General features: G+C 38.7%; 1 protein-coding gene across 1 annotated transcript in view; it reads left to right on the forward strand.

Moving 5' to 3' along the window:
• The first annotated feature begins 1,528 nt into the window (after window positions 1-1,528).
• BUB1B (BUB1 mitotic checkpoint serine/threonine kinase B) overlaps window positions 1,529-17,882 on the forward strand; it is a 57,909-nt gene continuing 41,555 nt past the window's right edge. Inside the window, exons 1-5 of the mRNA XM_079914100.1 lie at window positions 1,529-1,786; window positions 4,327-4,473; window positions 11,378-11,437; window positions 11,798-11,942; window positions 15,906-16,102. Coding sequence (XP_079770226.1) covers window positions 1,752-1,786; window positions 4,327-4,473; window positions 11,378-11,437; window positions 11,798-11,942; window positions 15,906-16,102 — 584 coding nt within the window. The 5' untranslated portion in view covers window positions 1,529-1,751. The remainder of the gene's footprint in view (window positions 1,787-4,326; window positions 4,474-11,377; window positions 11,438-11,797; window positions 11,943-15,905; window positions 16,103-17,882) is intronic.

Consider the following 17,882-nt stretch of genomic DNA (forward strand, 5'->3'; position numbering starts at 1 on the left):
TCTCCACAAGACCAAGCAAGAGATCATAGATTTTGACACCTAAATCCCTCTAACAGCCACTGATGCCCATAGGTATGGCTTTGCATATAAATGGGTGAAAATGAGAGTCCCCAACAGCTACCAGTTCCCACTGTACCTGAAATTCCACCATTAAGATTTATTCCGTTATGAATTTTCTTCTCCTGGGACCTACTGTTAAAACACAAAGAGCTCCAAATCTGTTCTGAAAGATGTGTGAAAAGGTTTATGGTCAAATAAGTTTAGAGATGCCAACATATTTTAGCATTCCCTGTGGCAGGCAGAAAAATGGCCCCCAAAGACGTGCATTCCTAATCCACAGAACCTGTGAATATGTCAACTTACATGATGAAAGAAACTTAGCAGGTGTGATTAAGGTTCAGGACCCTGAGACAGTTTATATGGATGGGCCCAATATAATTACATGAGTCCTTCAAAGCAGAGAGATTTTCCTGACTGTGGTCAGGGAAAGAGATGTGATGACAGTCACTGGGTCAGAGAGATGCTATGCTGTTGGCTTTGAAGATGGAGGATGGGGGCCACAAGCTAAGGAATACCCATGAATGTTTCTAAAAACTGGAAAAAAAGAAACAAATTCTCCTGAAGGGCTTCCAGAAACAAAGTCCTGCCAACACCTTGTTTAGTGTGAAACTCGAGTCTAATTTCTGACTTACCAAATTGCGAAGTAATAAATTTGTGATGTTTTAAGCTGCTAAGTTTATGGTAGTTTGTTAGAGCAGCATTAGAAGATGGAGTACACCCCCTCCCTCAGAGATTCATAGTGTGCTTTAGCTATTAAGGGTCTAGAGAGCCTTTCAGGACTCCAGTGTAGCTGGGCTTGTTCAGCTTCCCAGCTACATCTGAGGCTACCATAGTTTCTTCCTTAGGAAATCAGAACAGTGGAGGTTGGTCTGCTGAAGGGGAAAAGAGGTAAAACCTAGGGAGCTGTGGAATAGCTGCATTTTCTGTCTGGGACTGTGCAGCAGAGAAAGCAACGCAATATCACCGCATTATAGACGAGGAAAATCAAAGGTCAGAGAGATTATGTGGCTTGCCTAAGGTTGCACATTTGGTACGATTCTTACAGAACTAGAATCCGGCTTTTCTCAGTTCAAGCGTGGGGCAGGAAACAGCTGGGTCAGAGCCGCCCTAAGAGCTCAGAACATGTGTGAGACTTGGGGCAGAGGGGTGGTCATAGCCTGGCCAGCCACCCCAGAAAAAAGGCAGGCCAAGCGCAAGCACTCAAAGATATCTCACTATGCTCATGACATCAGAGAATCCTGGTGCTTAAAATGTCCCTCGCTAGGCTCAAAGATTAGCTCTAGAGCCTGGACGCAGAGAGCACCTAGAGAGAATTTACACCGCCTAACTCTGCAGCACCTGGACAGCCACAGTCCCCCGGAAACTACCACTCCCACTATGCACGGCGACAGCGTGGACTAAACCTGGGATAAACTACAACTCCCAGAATTCCTTTGGTGGGAGGCGCGAGCGCGGAGGAGCGGAGGGGCGTAGCACGTTGTCGGCGCGGGACCGTTAAATTTGAAACTTGGCGGCTGGACCTGAGGGCTTGAGGTGGCTGGTTCGCGAGGGAGTCAGGTGCGTCGTTTTTTCGGGAGCGCCCTCCGGTCGCTTCAGTACGTCGAAGGGCAGGTTGCAGAAGGACGCCCAGGCGGTCTGCGGCCCTGAAGAAAGGCCCTCGGCAGGACGAGGCCCTGAGCCGGGAATGCAGGATGGCGGCGATGCAGAAGGAAAGGGGTGCGCCGAGGTAGGTACCGGAGAAGGGCGGCCGGGAGCTGGGCCTGCGAGCTCCGAGGGTGCCTGGCAGGTGACAGAGGCTTCGCTCAGAGCAGCCCAGGAGAGCACCGGCACGGTCAGGAGAAGAGCAGGCTCGGCCGGATCCTCCTCCCTGCTGGAGTCGGACGCAAGCGGTGGAGGTGAAAGCGCAGAGCAGGGTTAGCACCGACCTCAGTGGGGTGAGGGCGCGTGAGAATCATGCTGCATCCAGCTTCAAAGCCAAGGAGGCTGTGGGACGCCAGGGGTCCAAAGAGCTTGGAATTTGTCGTGTGTTCTGTGTTGGTATCTCAGCCCAGACGTTTGCTAGCTCTTTGACCTTGGACACGTCTTAATATGGAAAACGCTGCTGTTAACGCTACCACGCCGGGTTCTGGGAGAATTCAGAGTAGCTGTAAAGTAACTGCCTCCAAGTAAGTGCTCAGCACATGGTAGGTGCTAGCATTAAGCTAGTAGCACAGTTAGAAATCTAAAAAGCCCTTGTCTGCATGCTGGCTGCTCTTCCTTATTTATACATATATAAGCTCTTACTCCTACCCTCCTGAAGCTTAAGTTCTGGGGTGGGATGAGGGTAGGGGCAACAGACAATAAACAAGATAAATAAGCTAAAAGTTAGATGGTGGTCGGTACTAAAAAAATAAATAAATAAAACATTTGGGGGGGTGCAATTTTCGATAGTTTTGAACAGAGGGCCTCACTGAGAAGGTGTCATTTGGGTCAAGACTTGAAGGAAACTCAAGAGCTAGTCCTGCATAGATCTGGGGGCGGGGGCGGGGAAGTACAAAGGCTGGTGGGTGAGAGTTGCGGGAGGGAGGCGCACTGGGCCAGTATCTGGAGCAGAATGAACCAGAGTAAAAGGAAGCGAAGTAAAAAAGGTGAGGATGCAGGCATTGTAAGGACTTGGCTTTTACTCTGTAGTTGAAAGTTATTGGAAGGTTTTGAGCAGAGGAGAGACATGATCTGACATGTGTTTAAATGGGATCACTTTGGCTGCAGTATTGGAAAGACTAAAGGTAGAAAAGGGTGGAAGCAGGGAGACCGGTTTAGAGGTTATTGAAATATTCCAGGCAAGAGAAGATGGTGGCCTGAGCCAGGCTGGAGACAGTGGAGATGGTGAGAAGAGGTTAATTTCTGGATATGTTTTGAAGGTAGAACCTACAGGACTCGCTGAGTGACTGGCGGGGTGGGTGGTGGGTGAGTGGAGTGTCAAGGTTAGCATTAAGAATTTTGACTTGAGCAACTGGAAAAATGAAATTGCCGTTTATTTGAGATGAGGGAAGGACCAGGTCTTTGAGGAGGCAAGAGGAGGAGGAGGAGGGATGGAGGAAGCAATCCAGCTCAGTTTTGGATACTATTTAATAGAGATAATGGGCTTCCCTGGTGGTGCAGTGGTTGAGAGTCTGCCTGCCGATGCAGGGGACACGGGTTCGTGCCCCGGTCCGGGAAGATCCCACATGCTGCGGAGTGGCTGGGCCCGTGAGCCGTGGCCGCTGAGCCTGCACATCCGGAGCCTGTGCTCCGCAACGGGAGAAGCCACAGCAGTGAGAGGCCCGCATACCACAAAAAAAAAAAAAAAAAAAAAATAGAAATAGTTTAATTGCTATTTTAAAAGCAGGAGAAGAAATTTAGATGAACTTAGGAAATATTTATTCAGTGCTAACTAGTGTTAGATCCTATATTAGAGCATGAGAAAATAAAAATAAATGACATGGCCCTTACATTTACAGGATTCACACAAAATAGTTAAAAAGATATGAGTAGTTACAACCTAAATTATTATTAATCACTTACAGTTTACTTTCTTGAAGGAAGTTTTCAGCTCTCATCTAGACTGAGGTCTCACATAACTTTCACTTTGTTTTGAAGAATAGTGCCTATCTGTTTTAAACCCAGAAATAGTGTCTCTCAGCCAGAAGTAAGCTTCTCTTTGACCATTGCAGAGCTCTGAAGTTCAGAGTACATACCCTTTGTAGTGATTACCTCCAAAAACCTTTTGGGGATTCCCCCCATAGAATTGGTAGAATTGGGGTAGCCATTTGTGACCAGTAAACTGTATTTTTGTCTGCTTCTGCTCTTGGCTACCCGTATACATAAACTTCAGTTTTAAGTCATCAGTTGAAACATGGGGTGTTAGTCTGATAAACACGTTGCTAATTTTAAATTAAACTAGATGATGCATTCAGTTGTAGGCATCGAACTGCTTTTTGTCTACTTTGCCAAATTTATAATACTTTTTTCCCTTTTTTTCTTCCTGCCATAAACTTTCTTCTTATAATATTGTTCACAATACCCTAGCCATGTTCTCTCTTCCATTAGGCAATAGTACAGCCGTAAACTTGGAAACCAGGTCACAGAAAGGCTCAGAAGCTTAGGAGTATAATAACACTACTAATGTGCCAACCCACTATATTCAACCCACAGATCATGATCACTTTTCTGAAAACATTTACAATAATCTAGTGTTATAATAACTCAGTGTTGGTATGAGATTTACTTTTGTTTCCCTCTTCACAGTGAAGTCATGTCCTTGGAGGGAGATGAATGGGAGCTGAGTAAAGAAAATGTCCAACCTTTAAGGCAGGGGCGGATCATGTCCACACTTCAGGGAGCACTGGCACAGCAAGAATCTGCCTGTAACACTACTCTTCAGCAACAGAAACGGTATGTAGAATGGTTGGGGCTCAACCTGTCATCATTTATCCCCAGTTTGGTAGGTAATGTGGGTGTGGACCCGTGCAGTATGGCATGAGGAGTACTAAACTACTCTTCAAAAGCTGGTAGGATGAGACTCTGTTCCTCTCCTGCTTTCTCATCACACAACAGCTATCTAAAGATCTCCTCAAGTGCACTTAAGAACAAGAGCTATGGGATTTCATTTCATTGTGGAGCAGCCAAACTCTTGTATCAATAGAAATATTTCTCAAACAGGGGGAACTGATAAGTAAAGCAAGTATCATTTTACAGTATTTCACAAAAGTATTATGTCATTCTGGATCCCTAAACAGAATGAACTCTGAGAGTTATCAGTTAATGAAATTGCTTCTTTGGATTCTGAATACTGAGGGAGAGTGAATCTGCTATCTTTTATGTGTACTCAATTATTAACTTTCTAGGAAAGTATTTTCGAGAATGTGCCAGAAAGAAATAGTGGTCTCCAAAGAAAATGTAAACCTCAGAGAAACTGAATTTAACAAACTCAGGATAATGAAAAGCTGAAAAATACCACTACATTATTCAAATGGACCTATGGAACTTGCTCTCCTCTGACAAATGTTTTGATAAATATACTTTTTTCAAAAAAGTAAAGTATCAGTTTCTACCTTCAGTCTCGTGACAAAATTCTGATATTATAGGCAAATTATCATTTTTTATACATACTTTATTTATTTTATTAATTTTTTGGACGTGCCACATGGCATGCAGTATGTTAGTTCCCCGACCAGGGATCCACCCCACAACCCCTGCAGTATAAGCGCGGAGTCTTAACCACAGGATGGCCAGGGAAGTCCCCAAATTATCATAACTTTGATAGAATGTGATGAATATCCTTGTTCATCTCTTTGGATCTTTAAAAGCATTGAATTTTATGGCTTTGTTTCGCAGATGGTGTTCTATTCTTAAAGCTTCTTGGTTCTGTGACGTTGTGCTAGTTTTTCCACGTCACTAACTCTTCCTTTTTTCTTGTTGGCTTCCTACTGCATTTTATCTAAGTCTCTGTTCTTTGTCCTCCGTTCTCATTCCATATTCAAATTTTCCAGGATTGTTTAACTACTATTTACATCTCTTACTTGCCTTCTATCGATAAATGTCTTTTTATCTACCTATAACATATAATTAGATAAATGTTTCACTAATATATTAAATACTGAATCTTTTCTCTCATAAATGACCTATCTTTTTCTACTCCATTTTGATTAATGGTACCAAAACTCATCTGAATGATCTTACCTCACTGCCCTCTCACTCTAATTTTATTTAGTCAATTACTAAGGATTTGTGGTTTTAAATTTTTATTTATTTATTTATTTTTTGCGGTACGCGGGCCTCTCACTGTTGTGGCCTCTCCCGTTGTGGAGCACAGGCTCCGGACGCACAGGCTCAGCGGCTATGGCTCACGCGCGCAGCTGCTCCGCGGCATGTGAGATCTTCCTGGACCAGGGCACGAACCCGTGTCCCCTGCATCGGCAGGCGGACTCCCAACCACTGCGCCACCAGGGAAGCCCATGTGATTTTTATTTTTAAAGTATAATTTACATGCAGTGAAATGCTCAGATTTTTAGTTAGTTTTAAGACATTTCAAGACACAGAACATTTTTATTACCTCAGAAAGTTCTCTCATGCCCCTTCCCAATCAATCTTCCTCTCCCTCATGAAGCAACCAGTGATTAGATTTCTATCACCATAGGTTATTTTGTTTATTCTAGAATTTTATATAAATGGAATCCTACAGTTCTTTCAGTATGTTTTTTAGCCTTTTTCATGCTGCATGTATCAGTAGATTTTTCCTTTTTATTACTGAGTAGTATTCCATTTGTTTATCCATTCAGTTGATGGACAAGTAGATTCTTTCCAATTATGTGCTTTATGAATAAAGCTGCTATGGGCATTCTTGCATAAGGCTTTCTGTGGACATAGATTTTCATTTCTCTCAGAATAGAATTGCTAGGTCATAGAATAAATTTATGTTTAATTTTTTAAGACACTGCTGGTTTTCCAAGGAGGTTGTAACATTTTACACTCCTATCAGCCATGTATGAGAATTTATTTGCTCCAAATCCACTCCCATATTTGATGGGGTAATTTATTTTCATTTTAACCATTCTGGTGGGTGTATAATAGTATCTCATTATGGTTTTGCTTCCTATCTCGCAGATGACTAATGATGGTGAGCACTTTTTCACTTGCTTGTTGGCCTTTTATATATCTTCTTTTGTGGTGCATTTGTTTAGATATTTGGCCTAGTTTTAAAATTGGATTGCAGGAGTTCTTTATATAGTCTGTATACAAATCCCTTATCTAATATATGTGTTACAAATATTTTCTCCCAGTCCATGGCTATCTTATTTTCTTGGTGGTATTTTTTGACAAGCAAAAGTTTTTTGTTTTTGTTTTATTTTTGAATTTTAGTTATACAGCAGGTTCTTATTAGTTATCCATTTCATACATATTAGTGTATATATGTCCATCCCAATCTCATCCCACCATCCCCACCACCACTTTCCCCTTTGGTGTCCATACGTTTGTTCTCTACACCTGTGTCTCTATTTCTGCCTTGCAAACCGATTCATCTGTACCATTTTACTAGGTTCCACATATATGTGTTAATATACGATATTTGTTTTTCTCTTTCTGACTTACTTCACTCTGTATGACAGTGTCTAGATCCATCCACGCCTCTACAAATGACCCAATTTTGTTCCTTTTTCTGGCTGAGTAATATTCCATTGTATATATGTACCACATCTTCTTTATCCATTCATCTGTTGATGGGCATTTAGGTTGCTATCATGACCTGACTATTGTAAATAGTGCTGCAATGAACATTGTGGTGCATGTGTCTTTTTGAATTATGGTTTTCTCAGGGTATATGCCCAGTAGTGGGATTGCTGGGTCATATGGTAGTTCTATTTTTAGTTTTTTAAGGAACCTTCATACTGTTCTCCATAGTGGCTGGATCAATTTACATTCCTACCAACAGTGCAGGAGGGTTCCCTTTTCTCCACACCCTCTCTAGCATTTACTGTTTGTAGATTTTCTGATGATGCCCATTCTGACTGGTGTGAGGTGATACCTCATTGTAGTTTTGATCTGCATTTCTCTAATAATTAGTGATGTTGAGCAGCTTTTCATGTGCTTCTTGGCCATCTGTATATCTTCTTTGGAGAAATGTCTATTTAGGTCTTCTGCCCATTTTTGGATTGGGTTGTTTGTTTTTTTAATATTGAGCGGCATGAGCTGTTTATATATTTTGGGGATTAATCCTTTGTCCGTTGATTCGTTTGCAAATATTTTTTCCCATTCTGAGGGTTGTCTTTTCATCTTGTTTGTAGTTTCCTTTGCTTTGCAAAAGCTTTTAAGTTTCATTAGGTCCCATTTGTTTATTTTTGTTTTTATTTCCATTACTCTAGGAGGTGGATCAAAAAAGATCTTGCTGTGATTTATGTCAAAAGAGTGTTCTTCCTATGTTTTCCTCTAAGAGTTTTATAGTGTCCAGTCTTACATTTAGGTCTCTAATCCATTTTGAGTTTATTTTTGTGTATGGTGTTAGGGAGTATTCTAATTTCATTCTTTTACCTGTAGCTGTCCACTTTTCCCAGCACCACTTATTGAAGAGACTGTCTTTTCCCCATTGTATATTCTTTTCCCCATTGTGCTTCCTTTGTCATAGATTAGTTGACCATAGGTGCGTGGGTTTATCTCTGGGCTTTCTATCCTGTTCCATTGATCTATATTTCTGTTTTTGTGTCAGTAACATATGACAAGCAGAAGTTTTTAATTTTTTTTTTTTGGGGCTGCATTTGGTCTTTGTTGCTGCACGCAGACTTTCTCTAGTTGCGGAGAGCGGGGACTACTCTTCGTTGAGATGCGTGGGCTTCTCATTGCAGTGGCCTCTCTTGTTGCGGAGCACGGGCTCTAGGCGCGCGGGCTCAGTAGTTGTGGCTCGCGAGCTCTAGAGCACAGGCTCAGTAGTTGTGGCGCAGGGGCTTTGTTGCTCCGCAGCAAGTGGAATCTTCCCAGAGCAGAGCTCGTACTCGTGTCCCCTGCATTGGCAGGTGGATTCTTAACCACTGTGCCACCAGGGAAGTCCAGAAGTTTTTAATTTTGATGAAGTTTAATTAATTAGTTCTTTCTTTTAGTGCGTTTTGTATCTTCTCTAGGAAATCTTTTCCTGCCCCAAAGGTGCAAAGATATTCTCCTGTGATTTCTTCTAACTTTATTGTTTTAGCTTTTATGTTTAAATTTATCCTTGAGTATGGTGTGAGGTTGGAGTAAAAGGTCTTCTGCATCCACCCCCACCCCCACCCCCACGTGAATATCTAGTTGTTCTGCCTCCATTTGTTGAAGAGATTATTTTTTTCTTTCCCCATTGAATTGCTTCGGGGCTCTTGTCAAAAATCATTTGACTGTATATGTGTGGATCATTTCTGAGCTCTCTATTCTGTTCCGTTGATCTAATTGTCTTTCTTTTCACCAATTATATATTGTCTTGATTAGCTTTATATAGTAAAGACTAGAATCAGGTAGCGTGAGTTCTCCAACTCTTGTTGTTCTTTTTCAAAATTGTTTTGGCTATTCTTGGTCCTTTGCCTTCCCAAATTTTAAAATCATCTTGTCAGTTTCTAGAAAAGAGACTGCTGGGATTTGGGTTAGATTGCATTGAATCCATAGATAAATTTGGAAGATTGCTGATTTTTTTTTTTTTTTTTTTTTTTGGTGGTACGCGGGCCTCTCACTGCTGTGGCGTCTCCTGCTGTGGAGCACAGGCTCCGGACCTGCAGGCTCAGCGACCATGGCTCACGGGCCCAGCCGCTCCGCGGCATGTGGGATCTTCCCGGACTGGTGCACGAACCCGCGTACCCTGCATTGGCAGGCGGACTCTCAACCTCTGAGCCACCAGGGAAGCCCAAGATTGCTGATTTTTATCAGTAGTGTACATAATTGTGTCACCTTAGCTACATAATTGTGTACACTTTTCTAATTTTTCCTTTTCTGATAGTGTTGTTACCACCCAGGGTTCTTGGACTCTTTAATCAATAGAAATTGATAAGGGGCCAGACCAGAAATTCAGGCAAGGCTTTACTGGGACTCGTGCTGCAGGGAGCAAATAACAGGTTCCCCTGAGCTGGGGCGAGCTGGTTTCTTAAATGGGGTGAGGATAGGAGTGGGTCCAAGGGTTGGGCCAGAGGGGTGACTTGGGTGATCTGCCCACCCCCTTGGTGGTGCTGTGTGCAGGGATCATTAGCAGTACTCTGCTTTTGTTCCTGAAACCTCAGAAGTGGTGGGTTTTGGGTCTTTTTGGATCTTATTGTTCATAATTTGCCCCAACTGCAAATGTACACAGTTATTTTTAGTCCCTTATAGTTTCTTTGTATTCTGTTGCACAAGGAGACTTTTGTCCAGGTGCCAGCACTGCGGCAAAGGGTCCCAGGTCCCAGCCTGTCTCAGTGTTACCTGATTAGTCTTTTTGAAATCTTTACTTACCATATTCAAGATACTCTCCAATTGAAGAACCACTAGTGGCTTGAACAGGTAGAATCCAAACTCTTTAAATTTACATTTAAAGCATTCCCTTCTTACCTCTCCAGATACCTCCATTTATTCCCAATACTGACTTTATGTTATAGCTTAATTCCCTCTGGGTTAACTGTCCCCTTTTGACAATTTTATTCAATACTGATTTCCCTCTCTCTTGGAAAATTCCCTTTTTCTTTCAAATCTTGTGGTTCCTTCAGAGTCCCACCTTCTAAGATTGCTTCTATGATACCTCCTTTTGACTTCATAAAGCCTTTACTATCCATTCTTGGCAATTGTAATATACTGCTCTGTATTATTAATTTTTCATTTATGTATTGTCTTTCTTATTAGGGCATAAATTCCTTTGTGTCAGGGACTATTCTTTATGTCAAACATAACCCGTTATACAGTTTTTTTTTTCTTTTTTTTTTTTTTTTTGCCCCGGACGTGCAGGCTCAGCGGCCATGGCTTGCGGGCCCAACCGCTCCGCAGCATGTGGGATCCTCCCGGACCGGGGCACGAACCCGAGTCCCCTGCATCGGCAGGCAGACCCTCAACCACTGTGCCACCAGGGAAGCCCCTTATACAGTTTTTATTGATTAAGCATTTATCTAAATTGTGGTTTATTACCCAATACTTCCCCTCTATTCTAACTGGTCAGTCTTAACTTAGTCTTAGCCCTCTGCTTTCCCAGCTCTTTACAAAGTCATATTTCACACTTTCTCTGAAGCATTCCTCCAATTTATATGTGGTTTAATTCTTCTCTGACTAATGTTACCCATGGAATTTTTCTTTAAGATTCTTATTTCTATATATATCTGTATGTGTGTGTGTTTAGTTTTTTTTCAGTGCTATCAGATACATATAAAATAATAGCTGTCATTTATTGAGTACTTACTATGTCTAAACACTACACTTAAGACTAGTCAACCTAATAAGATAGATAGTATTATTATCCCCATTTTATAGATGAGGAAACTGAAAACAGTTTAAATAGCTTTTCTAATGTTACTCAGCTAGTGATTACTGGAGCTGCATTGGAACCTAGGGAGTCTTGTTCCAGAGATTTAAACTGCTGTGTAATACTTCTTTTCTATATGTTGTCTTGGAATTTCTCTAATTTCTGTATATTTTATTTCTTCTGTTATATTATCAGGCAGAATCCTGATTGTTTCTATTCTTTTTCTTTCTGTTTAATAAGCCCTCAAACTCCAGTGCAGTTATATAGGTTGACATTAAACACTTAATAATGAATAAAAATGAAGGTGATACTTGTTCATTTGGCTTTTATCACTATTGCTTATGCTCACATTTTCTGTTTAAATTTCAGGGAATTTGAATCTGAAATTCGATTTTATGCTGGAAATGACCCTCTGGATGTTTGGGATAGGTGAGTCTTTTTATTTAACAAGGCCCATAGAAACTTAACAGGTGAGTCCTTATGGCCATGCATCTCAAACTGGATGTTTTGCAGACACAGATAAGCAAAATAATCATAGTGTATCTTCCTGAGGTGTGACTGTGAGCTATACCTGTCTATCACCATCCCCATTATTTCCCACAGGTATATGTTAGCAATATTTGGAAAAGTTTGAGGTATACAGGCTTAGGGCATGTCATTGAGGACCTCTAAATATACTGGTAAATATATCAGTATATTAGATATTTCTGCTTTAAAAAGTCCAGAATGGGTCTTGGAGCAAGATAATGTTAAACTTGAAAAATATTCTTTTCCTCTCTTCTCATTCAGGTATATTAACTGGACAGAGCAGAACTATCCTCAGGGCGGGAAGGAGAGTAATATGTCAACATTATTAGAAAGAGCTGTAGAAGCACTACAAGGAGAAAAACGATATTATAATGATCCTCGATTTCTTAGTCTCTGGCTTAAGCTGGTAAGTCTTTCTCAAGTGCCATCTGAGTTTAAAATATTAAACCAAGAGATTTTCTCTAGAGGTATCTTGTACACCAAAAAACTGAGCTGTTCAGTAGATACTAAACATTTAATAAATATTCAATATTTGTTAAATTGTTTCTACTTTAGAGGTGGATTTTACTATAAGGTTTTTTTATCCCTTTAAAAGTGATCATAAGGCCTGTCTTATTTCTCTGTAGGAGTGGGTTATTTATTGATTTTAAACATCATTGGGCCATGCAACTGTACTGGAGGAGGATGTGTAGGAGCCAACACATGGCAGTAGTACAATTGTTTGGGGAAAAGCTTTTGTAGGTGATTCTGGTATCCCTTTCTCCCAGCTTTTGAATCTTCACCATAAAAAAAAAGTGATGTTTATTTTTCATCTGTCTTTGGGTTTCTTTCACCTAGTATGTTGCTACAATTAAAAATATTGACCTGACCACTTTGTACTATCTTACTTGACATGTAGTTCTTTTAAGAACACTCTTGAGGATTTTTTTATGAAAATGTCTTTGTAAAAATTATGGCCAGGGTTTCTTAGACATTAATTTCATTGCTTTTATCCTAAAAGAGATTAGAAAAAAAGCAAGTGATAAATATTTAGAATAGAATTTTAGATGATAGAATTAGATATTGGATATCTAATAATTTTTACTAAAAATTTTAAGTAAAATATATTTAAAAGTTAAAAATACATTTTTAAAAATTTATTAAAAATAAGTAATTAGATAATTCTAAATAACAGAATATTTACAACCATTGTAATATGATAAAATACTAACACTGGAAATTAATAAGATTTCTGGCTAAAATATATCTCTTGGGGAGGACTTAACTTAAACTTCAAATAGTTACTAATACAGGAAGTTAGGTGAATCCTGAAGATATCATTATCTTGATTTCTGCAGGACATTTGACATATCTTGGCATCCTTATACAAGTTGGTGAAATTACCTTAGGGATAGTAGTTGGAATTTATAACAAAGGATGGCACACAAAGAATTCTAAACAGATTTGTTAGTATGGAGACTGTGGTTTCTGGTGGTATACTAATGGATTTTGTTCTTCATTCTATTCTATATAATATTCTTATGTGTGATTTATTAGAAGGTTGAACTAAATAAACCTCTAACGTGACTTTTAATCCCAGGTTTCTGTGACTATATTTAGTTGGAGCTATTAAAAGTAACAATTGGAATAATTTCTCTGTTCACTTGTGTTAACCTGGTGCTTGGACTGAAAAGCAGTGATTATCGTAGAGTAAAAGACATAGTCTAAACCAGTACTCCTGAAAGAATGGTCTGTAGACTGTTCAAGATAAGTACAAAAATTGAGAGTAAGCATTTAGAAATTTTGTTAACAGTTTAGCATTGGCACAACATCTAAGCACATCCTCATTTTTCTGGTAACTTCTCTTTTTATTGTATTTTTAAAAAATATCAGTCAGTACCTTGATTTCAATGTGGTGAAACCTTGAACGGGGAACCCAACTGATCCTGACTCAAAAAACTGTAAGACAGTAAACTTGAATTGTTTTATGCTACTAAATTTGTGGTAATTTATGATACACCAATAGATGAATGCAATGGAAAAAAAAATCAGCAATGGAATGGAAACTTTTAAACACACACACACACACACACACACACACACACACACACACACCTGTCTCCTTCACCACAGGTAATCTGAGAAGGACTGGTCTAGATAACCGTCAAATTCAAATTATCAGCTCTAGAGTGATCAGCAGTAATTTAAACTTTGCACCTGGAAAATAAGGTCCATATGAAACTATTTTGCTGTCTTTCTTAGTCAAGAGGAGTAAAGGTGGGTTTCTCACACTACTCTTTTGATTTGCAGAAAGATTTCTGCAGTCAGAGGTTTTTTTTGTTTTTTTTAAAATTTATTTTATTTTATTTATTTTTATTTTTGGCTGTGTTGGGTCTTCATTGCTGCACGCCGGCTTTCTCTACTTGCGGCCAGCGAGGGCTACTCTTCGTTGCAGCGCTCTGGCTTCTCATTGTGATGGCTTCTCTTGCTGTGGAGCACGGGCTCTAGGTGCGTGGGCTTCAGTAGTTGTGGCACGCAGGCTCAGTAGTTGTGGCACACGGGCTTAGTTGCTCTGCGGCATGTGGGATCTTCCCGGACCAGGGCTCGAACCCGTGTCTCCTTCATTGGCCACCAGGAAAGCCCCAGTTATTTTTATAAAGGATAACTACAATCTAGCTAAGGAAATATTTGTTCTTAGAAAATATCCAGTATTTTTAGTTAAAAGTGTAAAATTGTTTTAATTTGGCTTTTTAAGGTTACCAAAAAGGTATGTTTAACTTTTGAATCTATTAATCTCACCATCTTATCCTTTTATTGATATTTATGTTATTTCTTAAGTGATCTCATTCAGCAGTCTGGAATAACCTGATATGTATTGGCTATCCCATGCTGTACCACAGCTATTCAGAAAGCCGTTAACGAAGTGCAGTCAATTTTAAGCTTTATTTATGTAGTAATAGATATCGAGGACTGGATCTTATACTGATAACGCATTGAGAATTATAACTTTGCTTGAAACACCATCACATATGGGAAAACATCTCTAATTCGGATAAGCAGAAAAACTGCATTTACTAAATTACTGCAAAATTAAAGTATAAAATACTAATTGTTTTTGTCAAAGATATAAATGGAGCATTTCATTTTTTCAGGCTTTTTCTACCAGACCCTGGGTAGGGACCTGAATATAGTAGATAGCAATGTTTTCTGCCTTCGTGGAGTTTACTTTTTTGAAGAAGACAGATGGTAAATGAACAGGAGAAAATGTTATCCTCCGCAGTAGTAAAAGAACTCCTAACTAGAACACTAAAATGCTACTTTCTATATGAAAGGAGAAACTTTTAAAAATAAGTATTATCTGTGAAATTACATTTGGGAATAACTGCTAACATTTTAAATTTGTAAAACCGTCTTAGAAAGCAATTTACTTTTTAACATAGTTCTACTTATAGGAATTTAAGGGAATAATGTAAATTGTGAAAGGCAGTATGCTTAAGGATATTTATTATACAATTATTTATATTAGGCAAAATTAGAAGTGGTTTATCAAAAAAATAGGAGAATAATTAAATGATGGGAGATCTACTAGATGGAACATTTTTCACCCATTTAAAAATAATAATGAAGAGTAAGTAGCCGCATGGAAAAATGAATGATGCACTATCAAATGGAATAAAAACATTTAATTATGATTAAAACTGTAAAATGACAAAAATCCTTTTATCCTGGGTAAAGTGATACATGTTCCTTTTTTTCCCTAAGGGAAAAACAAAGACTGAAGAAAATACATAAAACTGTTAGTGGTGTGGGATTTTTAGTGATCCCTCTCTCCTCCCCTTCTTGCTACTAGAATTATCTACATTGTAACTGGTCTTATAAGGTCCCTTCTAAAATATAGATTTGACCATGTCATTTCTTTGCTTATAGCTCTCCTACCCCAACACATATAACATTGACTATCAAGTATATTTAAAATTGATTAGCTTGACTTTCAAGACTGTTCAGACCTTTTTTTCCCAAACTCCTGTCTTGCCTACACCCCTACAAATTTCTAGTCTTCAGTGTCTTTGCTTATGCTATTTTCTCTGCCTAGAATGCCCTTCGTTTTCCATTGTCTACCTTATGTAAGTCTATTCTTCCTTAAGTGCCACACTCAAATGTCATACCTTCTTAAAGTCTTTCCTCCCTATCTCTTTTTCTTACAAATTAATCTCTTTTGTCTATGTTTTAGGTCCTCCCAATATATTCCTTATAACATTGTATTATAATAGATATATTTTTTTCAGTGCAGAAACTACATATAGTATCTCCAGTGATTGTTTGGCACATAACAGACACTCAGTAAGTGAAGAGAAATTGGTTAACTGCTAATGCTTTTCATTTGTTACAGGGGCATTTATGCAATGAACCTTTGGATATGTACAGTTATTTACATAACCAAGGAATTGGCATTTCACTTGCTCAATTCTATATCTCATGGGCTGAAGAATATGAAGCTAGAGAAAACTTTAAGAGAGCAGATGTGATATTTCAGGAAGGGATTCAACAGAAGGCTGAACCACTGGAAAGACTGCAGTCCCAGCACCGGTAAACTGCTTCTCTGGAGCTTGTCTTAACTGGTTAAAACTAATAACAGTCGTTTTGCATCTGAATAAAGTGCTCTCTATGGATTGGCAAGTTAACTTCATTACTATTCAGTTTTTTAAAAGACATATTTAAATATTTTCCATTTAACATTCTGTAAAATGTACTCTGGTGTACAGTTCTATACATTTTCACAAGTGAGTAGAGACATGTAACCATTACCATAATCAAGATATAGAATAATTTCATCACTCCATAGAATTCCCTCACGTTATCCCTTTGTTGTCAACACCTACTCACAATCCCAATCTCTAGCAACCACTGATGTGTTCTCCAGCCCCATAGTTTTGCCTTTTCCATAATGTCATATAAATGGAATCATACAGTATATAGTCTTGATTCTGGCTGCTTTCATTTAGCACAATGCATTTGAGTTGTAAGAGTTCTTTATATATGCTGAATACAAGCCTTTTGTCAGATGAGTGATTTGTAGGTCTTTTCTCCTAGCTTGAGTCTGGGAGTGTTTTTTATAGACCAAAGTTTTTAATTTTGAAGAAGTTTAACTTACAATTATTTCTTGTATGGATCGTGCTTTTGGTATATCTAAGAATTCCATCTAGCTGAAGGTCACAGAGGTCACGCCTATGTTTTTATCCTAAAGTTTTATAGTTTACTTTTTACATTTAAATCTGTGATCCATTTTGAGTTAATTTTTGTAGAAGGTATCAAGGCTGTTTTTTTTTTTATTTTGCATATGAGCCTCCATTTATTCCTGTGCCACTTGTTGAAAAGACTTTCTCCATTGAATTACTTGCATCTTTGTCAAAAAGCAAGTGATCATATTTGTATAGGTTTATCTCTGTTACTCTGTTTTGTTCTGTTGATCTCTGTGTCTATCATTGGTATATATCACACTATCTAGACTGCTGAAGTTTTATAGTAAGTCTGGAAATCAGGTAATATGAGTCTTCTAACTGTTCTTTTTAAGTCTTCTAGTTCCTTTGACTCTGTGTATAAATTCTAGAATCAGCTTCCTGGGATTTTGATGAATATTGTGCATGAACAAGGTATATTTCTCCATTTATTTAGATCTTTGATTTCTCTTAGTGGGCTTTGGTAGTTTTTGTCTTTCAAGGAATTGGTCCATTTCATCCAAGTGATGAGTTTATGGACATAGAATTGTTCATAGTATTCCTTTATTATCCTTTTAATGTCTGTAGGTTATGTAGTAACCCCCCTTCTTTTGTTTTTCATATTGATAGTCCTGATATTGGTCTTCTCTTTTTCCTGTCAGTCTGGGTAGAAGTTTATTGATTTCTCTTGATCTTTTTAGGGAATCAGCTTTTGGTTCCATTGATTTTTCTCATAATTGATATTCTGCTCTTAATTTTATTAATTTCTGCTCTTTATTATTTCCTTCTCTGTGCTTGCTTTGGGTTTAACTTGCCCTTCTTTTTCTAATTTAAGGTGACACTTAGAGCACTGATTTCTAGAATTTTCTTTTCTAATATAAAAAATGTCTGTCTAAGCACTGCTTTAGCCGTATCCCACAAATTTTGATATGATATTTTCATTTTCATTCAGTTCAAAATATTTTTTAATTTTCTTTATGTCTTCCTTTTGATCCATGGGTTATATAGAAGTGTATTGTTTAATTAGGACATGTTCGGAGATTTTTCAGATATCTCCCTGTTAACTGATTTCTAGTTTAATTCCATTATGATCAGAGAACATAATTTGTATGATTTCAATTCTTTTGAATTTATTAAGGTTCATTTTATGG

This window comes from Stenella coeruleoalba, assembly GCF_951394435.1.
Source record: "Stenella coeruleoalba genome assembly, chromosome: 2".
Taxonomy (NCBI): Eukaryota; Metazoa; Chordata; class Mammalia; order Artiodactyla; family Delphinidae; genus Stenella; species Stenella coeruleoalba.